Source organism: Numenius arquata, chromosome 5 (assembly GCF_964106895.1).
Source record: "Numenius arquata chromosome 5, bNumArq3.hap1.1, whole genome shotgun sequence".
NCBI classification, from domain to species: domain Eukaryota; kingdom Metazoa; phylum Chordata; class Aves; order Charadriiformes; family Scolopacidae; genus Numenius; species Numenius arquata.
The window spans coordinates 52,418,496-52,435,431 of NC_133580.1; the positions used below are offsets into that span (position 1 = coordinate 52,418,496).

A 16,936-nucleotide genomic window follows, 5' to 3' on the forward strand; every position below is an offset into this window, starting at 1 on the left:
AGCATCTTCCAACAAGGGGTTATGCCAATGGACTGCAACTGCAGTACTGTCATCATAGCAGACAGGAATTCAGATGTGAAAACTATTCACCAGCAAAGTACAACATCCGCTAAAACTATTCTCTGCTGTAAATCCACCAACTCCTAAACTCTACTGCAACAGACATGCTTAGAAATAACACGGGTTCTTTCAGTAAACTCGTGTTTAATATCCAGCCACCAAAATGAAATGTATGCCTTTCTAATATCATTTTTAAAAATCGTGCATCTTGCTGACTTACTACTGTTACCTGTTTAAACCAGAAATGGCCACATAACCTTCATGTAGTCCTTAGCAAATAAACCACACACTAATAATGTGGTACAGGACACAAACATTACAAAGTAAATGCTACATAGTTATCCAGACAATAATTACTATCCTTTAATGGGAACTTAATTATAAAACCTCACATTAAGTTTACTTAGAAACACCCTAAAATGAAGCATGTTATAGAATTGTCCATGTTTCTTTAAAAACAGTTTATGTAATAGCATTAACAAAATGCAATTATGTTTTGAAACAAATATAAAGATGACTTTACAAGTCCTATTCATATTGAATAGAGTAACTGTGCTCATCTTACAACTGAAATGCTATGGTTGTCGTCTTAATTGTCACTCCAGCAAAGCCATAATTTGAATGACAAGTTTGAATCCTAGCTAAAATAAAAACTACAAAAAGAAAACAGAACTTTGATACTAAAGTTGATGAAGATGAATGAGGAAAAATATGACAGATGATTCCCTTAGAGCTACAACTAAAGCACCTCTGTCAACAGAACACATACAGACAGAAGCTGAGACTAAAAACTGTCACTTTTAAGAATCACTTTTCTGACTAGAGCTATCTCAGAAAATCATGAAATACAGTATCACAAAACACAACCCTTTACAATAATGATTTCTCTAAAATACACAAAGGTGTGGTCTGGTTTTCCCCTCACTCCAGTGTATCTATCGATTTCAACCAAGTTACTTTTGTCCAAAGTTGGTGCTAAGTGGCACGCCAGAACAAGCTCCAAAGCATAGAAATGAAAATCAGAAAAATAACTAGAAGGATAAAACCTCCCCAAGAGACTCTCAGACTTTAAGAGTCCCCAGAACTCAAATACATAGTGACCTTGACCACAAAAATCCTACAAAACTTTGCTTGCCAAAATCCTTTCTGAACTTCAGCATAGACTTCCTGTTGCACAATCTCTCTGCCTAAATACCGTATCACTGAATCGCAGACAATAACTCAACACTTAAGTAAACTTACAGTAACTTAATCACAGTGGCAGTCAGTATTTAATGTTTACATTTGGAAAGACAGTTTCACCATGAATCAGAACCCTTTGAACAAAAAACTACTTCTACCATTTAGATATGTTCTGCCTGTTTCTTATCTAGAAATGTCATACTGCACCATGTGTTTGGCTTTGCAGCAGACCCTTGGAGAGGCAGAATAACACAACGTGTATTTAAGAGCAGTATTCTCCATGCCTGCGTTAACAGTAAATCATGCAGCTTAGTGCCAAAGAGAAATAACTGTAAGCTGGTCAAAAGTGACATTCAACACCACAAATGTGAACCCAATTTAAAAAAATAATTTGAATTAGCTGGCTTATTTAAGTATATGGCATAGCATTTCACATAACACAGATAACAAAAATTACACCATCCACCCCCACATCCTAGAACCTTTGTTACGGGAAAACAATCTCAGTTTATCCTAACTTGAGACTTTCAGGAACCCCTACCAACCTGACATTTCTTAATCTGAGCTTGATTTCCAGGGTCATGAATTCGATTTCTCAATGCTTTACAATCTTCAGTATTCTGAGGCAAAATAGCAGCCTGTCATTCCATCCTCATTTCCATGTCTTTAATTTTTCTTGCAGTCTCCTGTAATCTTGAACCAAAGCTTTTAAACTTCTTATCCACTGCAACCTCTGTAGCCTGGATGGTGTTCAAATTTTTACTAAAAATTAAACACAAACAATACATTAAAACAACGTTAAGGGTCTGACTTGCGCTCACAGAAGCCAGGAAACTCAAAGTTAAAGCTTCTCACTGCATCTGTACCCTTCCCCCTTTCGCTGCTGGCTTTCTGCCACACCTGCTGTGCTGCCACCAGCCATTACCACACCAGAGAAACCAGCGGACTGTTAAGACACACCGGACAGCAGGTGTACTGTAAACAGACCTACCTGGAACAGTCGGCACCACTCAAGCGGCAAACGTTTTGCCTAGGTGAGCAGGGATCTGAGGATAGTCCATGATCTCCCATACCACCCCTGCTGGAGAGCCAATCGCTCCAGTGAGTACCCGAGATGAAGTGAGAAGCCTTAACTCTGAACTTGCTGGTTTTGTTAAGTCAGGCCCTTAAGGTTATCTAAATGTATTTAAGAAAAAACCCCAAAGTTTCCCCTGACAGCCCTAATCCATCTATTAGTTTGGGGCTTTTTTCCCCCCCTGTATGGAAATAATCTGGTGGTGAAGTTGTTGCCCTAGTAACAGCTACCGTGCCAGTGACTGACAGAATTTTTCTAAAATAATAGCAGGTATAAGTATGCACAGGCAGAGCCATTGTCCCTACGTAGCTGCTGTTCACCATGTAGCTAACAGAAGAGTGCCTTTTCAGAGCCGCAATTTGGACTAGCTGCTCTTAGAAAAAAAGTCTCAAAACCTTGTTCTAGTCTAGCTTTTACAGAAAAACTTCTTGGAAATGTACAAAGCAGCTTTGAGCTGTAGAACCCAACAGAAAGCCAGCCCCATGCACACGAATTTCAAGCAACTCTGGCACTCTCGCCAACCAGGGGATTAATGAACTTATCACCCAGCCTCGTTACCAAAACTGGAGAGGACGGCTCGTGAATTATTACCTCCATACCTTTGGCAGCATGGGGACTCACAAATTATCAGACCAACCTTAGCATGAGATGTATTTTTTTTAAACTTAAAAGAAAAACAAGCAACCTACATAAACGGGTAGTTTCCTCCCTGCTCCCAAATCCTACCTGCACCTCCTGTTGCTCCCGAAACCAAGGTGGACCCTTGTGTACCACGCTCCAAGGAGGAGAGCTGAAGCCAGTAACATTTGACACACTCACAACTGGAGGATAGGAAAGCTCTCCCTGACACACTCAATGGTGTTAGAATTTATTTTAAACCTTTCTTAAAATAACCTTTTATGTTACGAACTGACAGTAACTGATCACATTGCACAAGTAACAGAGATCTCAAAGCAGACTGTCACCGTTTGCTGGCATTAGAAAACATACCAAAACAAACAAGGTAAGCTACTAAGATTAACAATGATTAACAATGTCATTTCCACACTTTTCTGCCACTGATTAATATAACATCATTAGGATCAGGAATGTCTCAAATACAGCATACATGTTAAAAGTAAAGGACATTGTCAGGTTTGTAGGCCCAAAATTTGACCTACCTTTCATTTTCTTAAATCTGTTTGCAAAGTCCATGTAATTCTTTAAATGTGTTTTTCTTTTTTCAAAACAAATGCTTCAATTCTTTTTTCTGAAAAATATATCAATGCCAAAAAGCACAACACTTATCAGTAACCCTACAATGACAAACCAATATGCACATGAAATGAAGGACAGCAGCCTGGCAAAGGAGAGTTTTCATTTTCACGTTTCTGGAGATTCTTACGAGTGCCGAGATTAAATAAGAAGGAAAACTCCCTTGACAATGTCCTTTTAAAAGAATCTGTCCTATAAAACTTCCTTTATGCACTGTAAAACATCCAAGTGACTTAAGTTTTTTAAAAATGCAAACTACTGAAAAATCTAACCCATATTTACAAAAACAAGACCCGAAAATAAGAGGCTGGACCAACCTTGCACATCTAACGTGAGACTAATCCCCTGTGCCATTTACCTTTATTTTATATCCTTACCTAGGCTGTAAATTTGGTCAAACCTGCCACTAATTTGAGATAAGCCCTCAAAAAAAAATTACTTTTTTTTTTAAATAAATGCTAATATTAATTCAAATAAAGAATGAGTTAACAAACAAAAAAATCCCACTCATAACACAAACACAGAAGCTGTTATGAATTAGATTTGCCAATATACACTATTAAAATTCCTAGATACAACATACTTTAAAAAAAGATATTTTAAGGCTCCTGACACATCATGCATTTTTAAATTTCGGACTTTGTTTTGATAGTCTCATTGTTTTGTGCACTGTGACCTCAAGCCACATTTAGATTCAAGGTAGAGCAAAACTCTAAAATTTATTTCTACTTGACTGCTTTTTGAGTACAATGCAGGTACACAGATCAGTTAAATGGATGCAAGAAAAAAAAAGTGCTTACCAGCCTTCAGTATTTTGATATTCAGCATATTTAGATGCTGAATATGCAACACAAAAGTATCCTGATTCCACCAGAACCAGAGCCAACACCTTTTGTCACCACCTTCAGTATGAGCAGGATGCCATTTCTCATGATCTGGGATGTGCGACTGGGGGAAGGAGGTGGGGCAGAGGGGAGAGTATTTTTTAAAAAAGAACACCAAAGGGTACATACATAAGGTGACAGCTACCCTTGGAAGCCTGAATTACTTCGCAGATTAAATTTCATTATTTTATTTTCTCATTTAATGTTTCTAACTATGCTTCCTAAGATTTTAGGAACCTGATGTAAGTCTTACTGCAATTAATAGGAACAATCCCAAGTTGATTTTCAAAGGAATAAGATCTGGACTTCATCACATACATATAAGAGAAAACTAAGCATAAGCTTCACTTAAAGCAGTCTCTGTTGAAGTCTACATGGCTGAGAGGTTAACACTAAGCATACTGAAACTTTACTGGAAGAGCATCACTGATGAACACTATTGCACTCTACGCTTTTTATTTACCCAAACTCAGTAAAAACAAGTCATCTTCCTTCTTTTCTTTTTAATTTGCAAGAGACCAAGAAAAATAAAAGTGGTTTCCGGCACTGTGTTGACCCAATGATGTGCAGAGCAGTCACACCCACTTACATCCTTCTGCTAATTGCAAAGATTGAAATACACCCATCCACTCTCCAGGACATTCACAGCTCATTCCCTTACACAAAACATATAACCAACACCACTAGTATGTAATTACCACCCTGGTCCATAGTACTTGGATTTATGCACACATCACATCGTTATTTTACTAGCTGTGAGAAATGAGTGTGGGTATCCAAGCAATTGCTACAACATGCAATGTATATGCCTCAACACAGAGTATTTTGAGACAACTATCTTACTTGATTTTCCCTTTTGGTACAATCAAAATATAATAAACCAACGATTTCTTTTTAGAAAATCCCACATTTTCCTGCCATTACTGGAATCTGAAAGTCACGATTCTGCATTCCTTCTCCATATTCACATAGCGAGTAAACTTGCCACTCTCGGATATGTCTGATTACTGCAAGGAAATGGGTTTCTGTTGTGTTTTTAAAAACTGATCCCTAACAAGCCTTTTTTAAACACCTAGTAATTCTGTCTAACATCTGTCAGTATGTACACAAAATCCTAAATGCCTGTCAGGGTACAAAATAATGAAGGTCCCACAAGGCTCGTGTTGAAAGCCTATGATAAGAAATGAAGTTCTGTTAAGGGGAAACAAAATCATCTCGCAACATTTTCTATTACTACACAGGTACTTCAAACATCCACGTGAAAACCAGAAGTATTTCATGTCTGTCAAAAAATTACTCAAATTACATATTCAGATCATGCTATAACAATATGCTTAATCTTAACTAATACTTTTCAACATAAGACTGAAAACAATATGAATCACACATATGTCAAACAAAGAAGCAGTAATAGCATAATGCACTACTGTAAAATGTTTTAATTGTCTAGCATGGTTTAAAAAGCAAAACAAATGACAATATTCAGTAACAACTATATCAAGTACTATAATGAGAAAGCATAAGTATCAGCAATAAAACCTACACAAAAAACAACATTGCAGAATTGCTGTTTGCAAGTAAGATACATGAAAGCAAACTCCAGAGAAAGGCAAAAGATTTTAAAAGACTGAGCTTTCCTTGATATGCAGCATTTCAGTGCCTGTCCGCAGCAAATACTTCACTATTTCAAGTATTTTTAGCTTTATTAAGTAATACGTAAAGGAAAGAGGAGAGGAAAAAAAACAACAAATAAATCAGTGATGGTGGAACTGCCCTAGCTGAGTACACTCCCATTAATCTCAGCTTCAGAGAAATTCTGGCTAAGGCTGCCAACTTTGTTACTTATCCCATGAGTTTTACAGTGACTGTGAAATGCCCTTGCCCACGCACGCTGTGGCAACAGCCACAAACTACTTGATAGCTTACAGGAATCACTGCAGTGAAGCTCAGGACAGTACCTACATACTAAGAATCAAAGAACTTGAGAATTGGGACACTCCAGCAGTCACGTTTGCCCATTACTAACTATGGACATCCATTCCCCAGTAACTGCTGGGACAGTACCCTAAAATACAGAACTTAATGCATGAATCAAGTCTGCATCAAAGACATCCTCACAAGGCACCATATGGCAGGTATATATCAGGGTATATATCCACTGTCATCTCCTCCCAGGACAGCAACCATGAGTAAACTGATAACAGCAACTGGGAGAGAACCCACCTTCATGCACAACCAAACTCTATACTCTAAAATACAACTGAGTTTATATTCAGCTCATAAACTTTATGGGTTGGTGGGTGTGACTTTTTTTTTTTTTTTAAAAAAAAAAAAGCGCCAGAAAACTCCTGCTGACAGGAACTGGAAAAACAATCTGCTTCAACAATTGTAATAGGAGCAGAATGATTAACTCCCTGAGCCATTCCAGTAACAATATAGATCATGCCAAGACTTACTAAAACACTTTCCACGGAAGAAGCAGTCCTGGAGATTTTGAGGACAATACTTAGAATACAAAGCACAAGTGTAGAATGGGTTGGCAAAACAGGGCTGCACTGCCATATGAAGTGAAGCACATCAGTGGCCCTTATCCTCGCTCTTTTACCCATGTATTCAACATAAAGCAGCATGCAAGCATTGCTTTTTCTTGTTTAAATCATGTTATCAGAACTGGCATCTTGGCTGTGATTTGATAAAAGCTTAACAGCCACATAACATTAATTTAAAATGTAACAGAGTCAAGGAATGACTCCTGATTTGCCTGTAAAATAGTTACCTATTTGAACTGTGAAGGAAAACAGAAGAAATCAGTAATTTTCCCTCTTTCCTCCAAAAATATTTCTTCCACAGCATGTTTTTTTATTCCAGCAGTTTGGGATTTTTTAGTTTTGTTTCAAACCACTGCCTGAACTGTAAGTATGCTTTGGGAAAAAAGTACCACTTTTTAGCATTGTCAATACAACCATTTTCAGAGCATTAATTTCCCATTATGTTTTAAAGACACTGCCAAGGATTTATCATAGAATACGATTTCTGAATGTAGCCTGCCCTGATGGCTACTTTCTGTGCTTCTTTTCTCATGTTTTAGATGCTGTACAGGATGCTGTCTCAAAGAAAGAAACAGAGTAACCCGAGCGAAGCCAACATCAAAGGCTTCCTTTATTCTGATCCCAAACACCGAAAGCAATTTCTCTAACAGCACACCTGTACTTTGACCAAGAACGTTAAACTATTACCTGAGGCACTCCTTATTTTCATTATCAAAATCTGAAGATAAGCAAGTGTGGGGATTTGGATAACCAAATTAGTTTCACAAGGTTTAATTTTTTTGAGGTCAGCAGAACAAACTTGAATGACACTAAACATAACAGTATGGAAGTGTTTTAGATATTGAGCACTGACCTCTCCATTTTCTTTCTAACTTCTTAACTTTCTCTTTTTAGTTTGGGAAAGCATCTAATGGGATTCACCACCCCATCAGCTGAACATCACGGTGCTTTATGTGTCAGCAATCTTATAGTGAAAAAAAAATAAATACTATGACCCTTATTTAGGGATGGGAAGAAGAGAGAAGAGCTAGAAACTTCCTCTAAAATACACAGCTAAAACACTTAACACACACACATATATATATTTGGGTTTTTTTAATATACATATATATATATGTATGTATCCCGGACTTTTAAGACCAGCGTAACTAAAAAGGAACAATTCAACACAGTGTTTAAGGTTTCTGGTAAATAAGGATAATAAATTTCATCTTGAGGTAAACTCTATTATGTTTTTGTGAAAATCAAAGCAGCTCTGACAAACACTGAATCAGTGCAAAGGGCTCCTTAAAGCTCTTTTTTCTCTCCCCCTTCTTGGTTCCTCCCACAGCCACTGACCTCTGCTGTTCTCTGTCAATACCAAGAAAATGGTAGATGATGATTACAAACTAGAGAGCAGTTTTGTCGTAAAAATGAGAACATCCGGAGCATATTGAAATCAAAGTCCTGCACCTCTCATCCAAGGTCCTCTGCAGCCGAACCAAATTTGGATAAATAGGATTTTTTGAAAAGATTATCATTTTGAAGGTAAACAAACAGGATATATAAAAATGACAAACTCTCCGAGAATGGGCCAGTAACAACAGTCAAAGTGCCAAATAAAACAGGCAGTTTAAGGCAAAAGCTGGGTTTATATTATCATGTTACATTTAATCATAATATAATAAAAGCATATGATGTAAGAGAGCTGTTCTACTGAGCTTTTCTTCAAGTAGAGTTTTGAGTTTCAATTACAAAGGCTGTGGTCCCAATATCACAGTTAAAGCTGTACTGAAAAACACAGTTAAAAACTGGGAGTTATTCCCATGACTTGATGAGAGAAGCAAAATATTTCTTCCCACACATACCACATACTAGAGAGGTTTAGAGAAGGTTTTTGAACGCTTTAAGTTGTTTCCACTGGACTGGTGAAAAGTCAGAAGTGTTTAAAAATGACCCATATTTGCATTTTTTCACTAGGCTTTCTAATGTTTCTTTTAGTCTCTGTAGTTTAACCTTTTTCAACTTGAAAAGGGTCTATTCACATGCATAAAAATGCTTTGTCTGCAGATAAAGTCTTCAAATTATATATTTTTCAGGGCATAAATCATGCATAAAACACTTATCTGTGCTAAAAACATCAGTTTTAAGAGAGTATTATAAGAGGAATTATTGACTCCATTATTAAGAGTTACAAAATCTTATTAAGACAAAAGGGTACCCTTCGTTCTTCACACAGGCAAGATTTCTGAACAGGTTCTCTCCAACCGTATATTCTCAGTTTGATTGAGCACAGTATTTTGGAATATGAATTCACTATTACATTCCCCAGCAAATGAAGTTAAGACGTCAGTTTGTAGTTTCATCCTAGCCTTTTCCATGTATGCTTTATCTTAAAAAAATAAAATTGTTACAGCTCCTGTGTCCCCCAATCTGCAGGCAGAGACATTTACAAAATCTGCCCACAGCACATATGTGCGTCACACAAATGTCATCTCCCCCTCTCGCAGTGACAGCCTCAGACTTCTGCAGCCTTACAGTTTGTCAAAAGCGGACAGTTACAAAAAATGGACCCCAGCAACTTCCTTTCAAAACAAAACATAGATTGACAACAGATTGAGAAGCAATTCAAATGGAAACCAGACTAACGTATTAGATGCAATAAAGAATTTCCAAAATAAGAAACCTTACTCTATGGTTTTTCTACATTTTCTGAAACTAGGAACAGGAGGGCTGTCAGTAGCAGGATAAACAGCAGTGTGCTGAAAGGCTTGCAGCAGCATTATATTTCTAAAAGCAGACAGTCACAGGAAACGCTCAAGTGACTTGGAATTTTATCATGCAAAGATAATCAAAGGATCACCAACTTCATGCAAGTAAGCTCAAAGCATATCTTAAAATTTATTCTGTGTTCAGAAAATGGACACCACAGAGAAAGATACTGGAAAGCAAGTTTAACTGCTTTCTGCTGGCTGTAATTTCTGAAAAAAATGGGAGGGAATGACAGCTTAGGGCTTGCCCAGTGCAAGACAACAGCTATAAGATAAGCTATAAGAAACCAAGAAAGCATTATGACTATTTTCCAGAATGTCATGGGACAACACAAAGCTAATCCTTGCTCTTGAGATCTAGAGACAACAACAGAGCAACAGGTCTTCATAACACTTATTTTCCCTATTCTCTGGACGTAAAGCAAACTAAATCAGTGCAGGCATATCACTGCAAAAGTAAAAAAAGACAGAAGTTATGACTTCTGCTCCCCAACTTCAGTTACTACCATTATCTTCTTGCTTATTAGGTACTTTGATAGCACAACAGTTATTTCAGAGGAAATTGTAGCTCTTACAATATTTTCTTCAGATCAATCTTTTAATTCTTTCTGCCCCTCCTAGGTTAGGACTGTCATCCCAGTTACAAAACAAAGAGAAGAAATGAGTGCTGAGAATAGCAGACAAAAATCTGGAAAACAACTCTCTGCAGTGAAAATTCTACATCCACGAGTAGCCCAGATGAGGGTCATTTATTAGGTCTGCACTGTAAACCAAACAAAATAAGGTACATACCAAGAGCGAATAGACTGGTGCTGGTCAAAGATCTAAACGCTTTAAGAGGCAACTCCACCTCTGTGTTCTCACATTTTTGGAAAAATAATCAATTATCGTTATTTCTTACAAATACATTGTGAAATGTGACCCTTGGGGGCTTTTCTGCATTGCTACTCAAAGTTAAGAATACCGATAGCATCCAGGCTTCCCACCAGTATTTTCATCAGAAATCTGCTTTTCAAGTTTTGAATGCTGGTGACTATAAAATCACCTTGTAGCAAGTTGCAACACGTCAACCTCTTCACAAAATATCATTAAGTCACTTTTAAATACATTGCTACTTTGCAGACAACTAACTGTTGTTTTCTAACTTCATACAATGCCTACCACAAAGGCACAGCACCCAAATTACTAGGAAAATGAATGGAGTTACTGAAAACTGCACAGCTAATAAAGTTTGTCATTTTTTTTCCCTTTAAGGATATAAACTTCTTCTAATGACACTTTGACACCTCTCTGTTTTGACAGATTTCCTTTCATATTTGGTTGATAGGTACTTTCCAGAACGCTTAGATAAAATACTTAATATAAGCAGGACTACTTATTCCTTAAAGCACGTTAACTACTTCATATAAGGACAGTTAAGCTTGTATGTCAAAAATATTTAAAGGACAACACTATTAGTAGCTTAATTCTCTGGGAGGTCTGGCAAGCACCCACAGCAGAATCTGGCAGAGCTTCCCAACAGAAGGGAAGCATTTGATTTCAATGAGTACTCTACCCAACCTGTGGACAAACGAATTCCAGAAAGACACTCTTTTCCAACACTGTGGGGGAGCAGGGATCATGTAACAGCAAGTACACTTAACCTACTTGCTTTGTCCTGAATTTTGGGGCCACCTTATCACAAAACAGAACAGTACAACTGGCAAGTGCTGCATGAACTTACGTTTAGAATCAGTCAGAACTAATGAGTTGTGAGTGCAGCAGGACACCAACCACAGACAACAATCTGGTTAAAGAATCAAAAATATGTAGAAGGAGGCTATGCCAATTACTCAAAATTTAGTTCCAGGGAGAACATGAAAGAAGAGATCAATCTAAGCCAGAAGTATTACAATTCAGTATGGGGATGAAGTCAATTAACAGTGTTCCCCCCCTGCAATGTGGTTCTCACTGCTGCCCTTCCTGGTTGGACCGGGAGAACCATCAGGCACTTCAGGGAAGGACAGGGAAGAACAAAAAAGAAAGAAAAAAAAAAAGTAGTTTACAAAAGCCACAGAAGTGCATCTTGTCTCCAGTTACTCTGACAAGTACACCGAGATGATAAAAGGGTGGGACCCATTTATTTATCACTCTTCTCTGTTAACAGACCCATTTGTTTATGACGGGGAGGAGGGGAGAAATGGCTTTATTCTGTGCCTATGATGAGATACTGTCACACAGGAAGCGGCACAGCCTAACTTCTTTTCACGGCTGCGTCATGATTAGTAAAAATCTGATCTGTAAACTGCTGAAAGCAAGACAAAAAGCCCTCATCTTCTGTACTAAACTCTCTTTCTCGACCTCTGAGAAAACCACTTGCAATTAACTACAAGGCGGCTCTTAACAATTTCAGTACGAGGGTCTGGTATGAAACAAACTTTTTCCACGTAAGTTATAAAGAAAATATTACATGTGAAAACTTGGGATTTACACCGATAGGGTTTTGTTTGGTTTGCTTTCTGATAGTCTTTTTTTTTTTTAAATTGTCCAGAGCAGATGCGTCACATGGTTGCTGAGCAATACCATGAAATCCATAAAACAGGACTAGTGGCATGAACAATGTATTCCTAATCTACAGATCTGTAGCTCTTTTACTGATGTTTGTCAAATCCGGCATAGACTTCACACTTTTTAAATCAAACTGCATGTACTTTAACTTAGGGAATAAAGAAAAAGCAACGCAGCAATACACCCAAATACACCAGATGAACTGATTGTTTATTATACATGGAGTTTATTATACAGAGTGTATTATACACAGAGAGCAGTATCAACTGAATTTGTTTGCTTTGCATGCTCCCTATGAAATGGTTAGTGGAACAAAGTGTTTGAAGTCTGAAACTGGACGAAGAAGTATGCGCTTAAGTAAATTAATTCATTAAATGAATTTACTCTGCATATCCAATCTGTATAAAGCTCTTCAAACAATGGTCTGTAGCTATTAGGAATTAGAATGAGATTAAATCTCATCCTAAAGAACTTGAAAGAAACTACACTGAAAGCAGTCTGCACCTGCTTATAGCAGGTCTTAAATTAGATATTTAGTTATCTATACTTAAAATAGTATGCATTCAGATACAGTTTCAAATTTCTATAAATGTGAATAAACACCAATAAACTAACTGTTCTTCACAATGAGGACATGTAATAGTGCTATTTGTTTTTCTCCAAGCAGCAGTCACTACAGCATACCATCACGTCACCATGAATACTGCTGCAGTAATTACAAAAAAGTCTACAAGTTCACTTTTGCCAGTATTGAGGCACTTCAGAGATTGCCAACTCCACTAACTAAAGTCACAAAAATCAATGAAAGTATTCCTCCACTTTCATAGAATCACAAAATGGTTAGAGTTGTAAGGGACCTTAAAGATCATTGAGCTCCCAACCCGCCACTAGAGCAGGTTGCTCAAAGCCCCATCCAGCCTGGTCTTGAACACCTCCAGGGATGGGGCATCCACAGCTTCTCTGGGCAATCCCTTCCAGTGTCTCACCACCCTCAGAGTAAAGACTTTCTTCCTGATATCTAAATCTCCCCTCTTTCAGTTTAAACCGTTACCCCTTGTCCTACTGCTACACTCCCTGATAAAGAGTCCCTCCCCATCTCTCCTGTAGGCCTCCTTTAGGTACTGGAAGGCCACTGTAAGGTCTCCCCCCCCGGAGCCTTCTCTTCCCCCTGCTGAACAACCCCAACTCTCTCAGCCTGTCCTCATAGGAGAGGTGCTCTCATCCATACTGATCAAAGCAAACCTCTTACCTTCAAGTGAAATTCAGGAAACCCCTACAAGAAAACAGGGTGCTCTTCAAATCAAAAAGGAAGGGTAACAATAATAAATACATCAATAAAAGAAGTTAATTGGTGCAATGGTGCAACCTTGCATTATTATAAAGTGTTACGGGCTTAAACTAAGATTTGGTGCTAGCCTTTGTTTCACTGATTCTGTCAAACTACATGTATAAAAATAATTTTTATACAAAGCACTGTCTTCTTAATACAGTGTACATGATACAGCAGAGTATTTGCTTTTCTCTTTAAAAAAAAAAAAAAAAAGAGTACATTTTCCCCTCTAAGACAGAAGGAAAGATAATTTACACTGCACCAGAAAGCATGCAAGTATTAATGATGGGGAATGATGAAGAACATAAATGGTTTCCATTTTCACATTCAAAAACAAGTACCTGCAAATTAATGCTAAAAGCAATTGGCCTAAAAAGGAACCATGTTTCCATGCCAACTGATCACAGAATACATACAATTCAGCAAAAACCGAATAAACTACAAAATAAGAAAATAAAAAGAAAGCAGAAGTGCTGGAAATCAAGATCCTGACCATACCCAACTATTTTACAAGAATAGCAAAGAACACAACAAAGGATGCAATTTAAGACATGAATGGTATACAGCTAATGGCACTTCATCATTACAATACTTCTAAAAGCTGTCATTCTCTAGTCAACAAGAAAAACAGGATACAGAACACCTCTATTAAGAAGGAGGGAACACTCATACAATAGCAGCAATTCTTATGGAGGTTTCACAGTTGGTAGAAACGAAAGCACAAGTTACTATTCAGTGCACATCTTTCAGTACAATTTTATTTTTTGTCTTTATCTAAGAAGGTCTTGCTTTGTTCCTTGCTCACACTGAGTTGTACTGGGGCTCTGCAATCAGTCAGCAGAGCTGCTTGCAGAGTGAGGCAGTCCGCTATTTGGGTGTTAGTTGCAAAATCAAGCGCATTAGGAGTGAGCAGATACGTATCTGCACACAAGCAGCTCACATAATGATGCACACACACATATCTGATGTAATTAAAATTTTGTATGTGTATGAGTGACTTCAACTTCACAATTGATAAAAAGATGCTACTGTTTTCTGTACTACAGAAAAAAAAGTAAGTTAGAAGTTCACACATACAATCATGGCATACATGGTCTCCACACATGTAAAATGTGGGAAAAAGACTTATTTTAAGCAAGGAAGCTTAGAAATATTGAAAAGAATGTTACACATCTAAATATACACAGTTCCAAGATACTGACATTTACATGCAATAAAACCAGCAGTTCAAGTATTTGTTCTTTAAAACCTATAGAAATAAATAACCTCCAACTAAAAGGTCCATAAAAATCTGTGTTCTAAATGAATACAAACTGAAGACAGGACAATAAATTTCTGTTTCTTAATACGTATTTATTTTACCAAGTAAGCAACAGTGCTTTTCTTCCTATTTAGTTCTTAAAAACATATTAAAAGTTATTAGATTTAAAATAGATGAAAAGTTATGGTCACCAAACTCGAAGTTAAAAATCCCAGCATTAATGCATTTTAGTGCATTTGAATTTTACTGTTTTGCTGCATTCTCCATGAACAGAGAATAGAAAATTACAAGTGCTTGTACCCATCCTACAGACTTCATATTTACGGGAACATGCAGATTACATGACAATGGGCCTACACAATGCATGGAAAAGTGCAAAGTTTGCATAAAATAATTTTTAGATTAATTTACTAGCTGAGGTCTCTGTAGGGACCTCAGTGAATGAAAGGGAATAATTATATGGCCACATTCCAGCTTATCCAGATAGTATGAAAGATTTAGGGTTTCACCAGACTTTCTTCCTCTGTCAATTCAGAATTCACTAAGAATTGCATTTTTAGATGTTGCAGTTTCTTGCTGTCCTTTTAAACAACCATTGATAACAAAAAACAAGCATTTTCTAAGAAAAGTTTTGCCCTATAAAGGTCAAAAATAAAATATCCTCATCGAAAAGAACTTAGTTGAAAAGCTCTTAAGTCACTAAGATGATTTTTTAATAAGAACAGTGCTTATATCACAGCCCAAGAAAACTGTAAACTTTCAGCACCTCTGAAATTCTTTATATTCTACCTTTCCCCAACCTGTTCCTAAGGTTGGCCACAGGTAACCGACCCAGCATTACTCCAGCTTTTGTAGAAGCTGAAAAATGGAAATGCATCTGGGCGGAGAGGCCACAATATCTTGCAGAGTTCTTCACGTGTAAAATATTTACTTGGAGACAGTACACACTAAATTCCTGTTTGGGTTCCTCCAAAAAAAACAAACCACCCTACACATACGCTTAGGACACACTGAATATTCCTATTCAATAAAATTCTATATGCAAAGTTACGCACTTCACAATAACCTTTGCAGTACAGGAACCGTTCAGAAACTCTGAAAGTACCAATATATGACTTCTGGCAGGGAAAAATCTATTGTAATCAATTCCTATCTTTAATATTATAAAAATTACCCCTACTCAAAACAGGAGCAGCAACTGACAGCTGTCGGTCAGCCCTAGAGCTGTACCTGCACACACAGCTCCACGCTTCCCTGACAATTTATTCCTGCTATGTTTTGGAAAGACACGGGGTGGCAAAAGCGAGTAAGATGAAAGGTCAGTTCAGCTTCTCAAACCTTCACCTCCCTTCATTTATTGTCAAAGAGACTCTACTGTTCTACAAACACCTTTCTACTTTTTGGAAGCTTCTGAATTTTAGTTTTGTACTAGCTACATCATTTCACTACCATGTATGAAATCATCTGTAGAGCACATTGATTTTTCACACAGCACTGCCTTGGGCAAGATCCTAAATGGTAACAGAGCAGAAGACTCCATGTTATTTAATATAAACAGGAGAACAATAATGAAATAAAAATAAAAAAATAAATCATTGTCAAGAGAGCAACAACTGTGAGGGCAAACAACAACAATTTCATGTTCAGCAACACTTCTCCCATAGCCTTGGCCAGCATAGTCTGTTTATATAAATGAAAGAAAGAATGCTGCCCTGAACTTGCCCATTATCCCACAGAAAAGGTATTGTGGGAATGTTAACTTTCACCTGGCTGACTTCCAGATGTCGGCAGGAAAAAACACCCTTTTTAAAATTTTAGCCAACTGAAGAATACTCCACATTTTTCACATTTTTCAATTATTCCAAGCTATGTATAAACTCACATAGGCCTTGAACTGAATCCATATAAAATGGATGCAATAAGATGATCGACTACTCTGCAAAAGAATGAATCAAGGGGTCTCGTGTCCAAACCAAACAGCCAGTATCGTAGTTCACAAACCACGATAGCTTTTGAGAAAGCCAGTGCATTTCTAGAATAGCAG

The 16,936-nt window shown here is 37.4% G+C and overlaps 1 protein-coding gene across 12 annotated transcripts in view; it reads right to left on the reverse strand.

Annotated features, from left to right (window-relative positions):
* Positions 1-16,936, reverse strand: part of CTBP1 (C-terminal binding protein 1) — a 251,197-nt gene that overhangs the window by 42,164 nt on the left and 192,097 nt on the right. For 5 of the 12 annotated variants that reach the window (XM_074147745.1, XM_074147746.1, XM_074147744.1 and 2 more), the window contains one exon: positions 1,788-2,004. The exons of 5 other annotated variants lie outside the window; for them this stretch is intronic. In XM_074147745.1, coding sequence (XP_074003846.1) covers positions 1,788-1,794 — 7 coding nt within the window. In that variant the 5' untranslated portion in view covers positions 1,795-2,004. Of the gene's footprint in view, positions 1-1,787; positions 2,005-3,477; positions 3,567-16,936 lie in introns of all 12 variants that reach the window. 2 more of the 12 variants (XM_074147743.1, XM_074147747.1) reach the window with 1 other exon arrangement.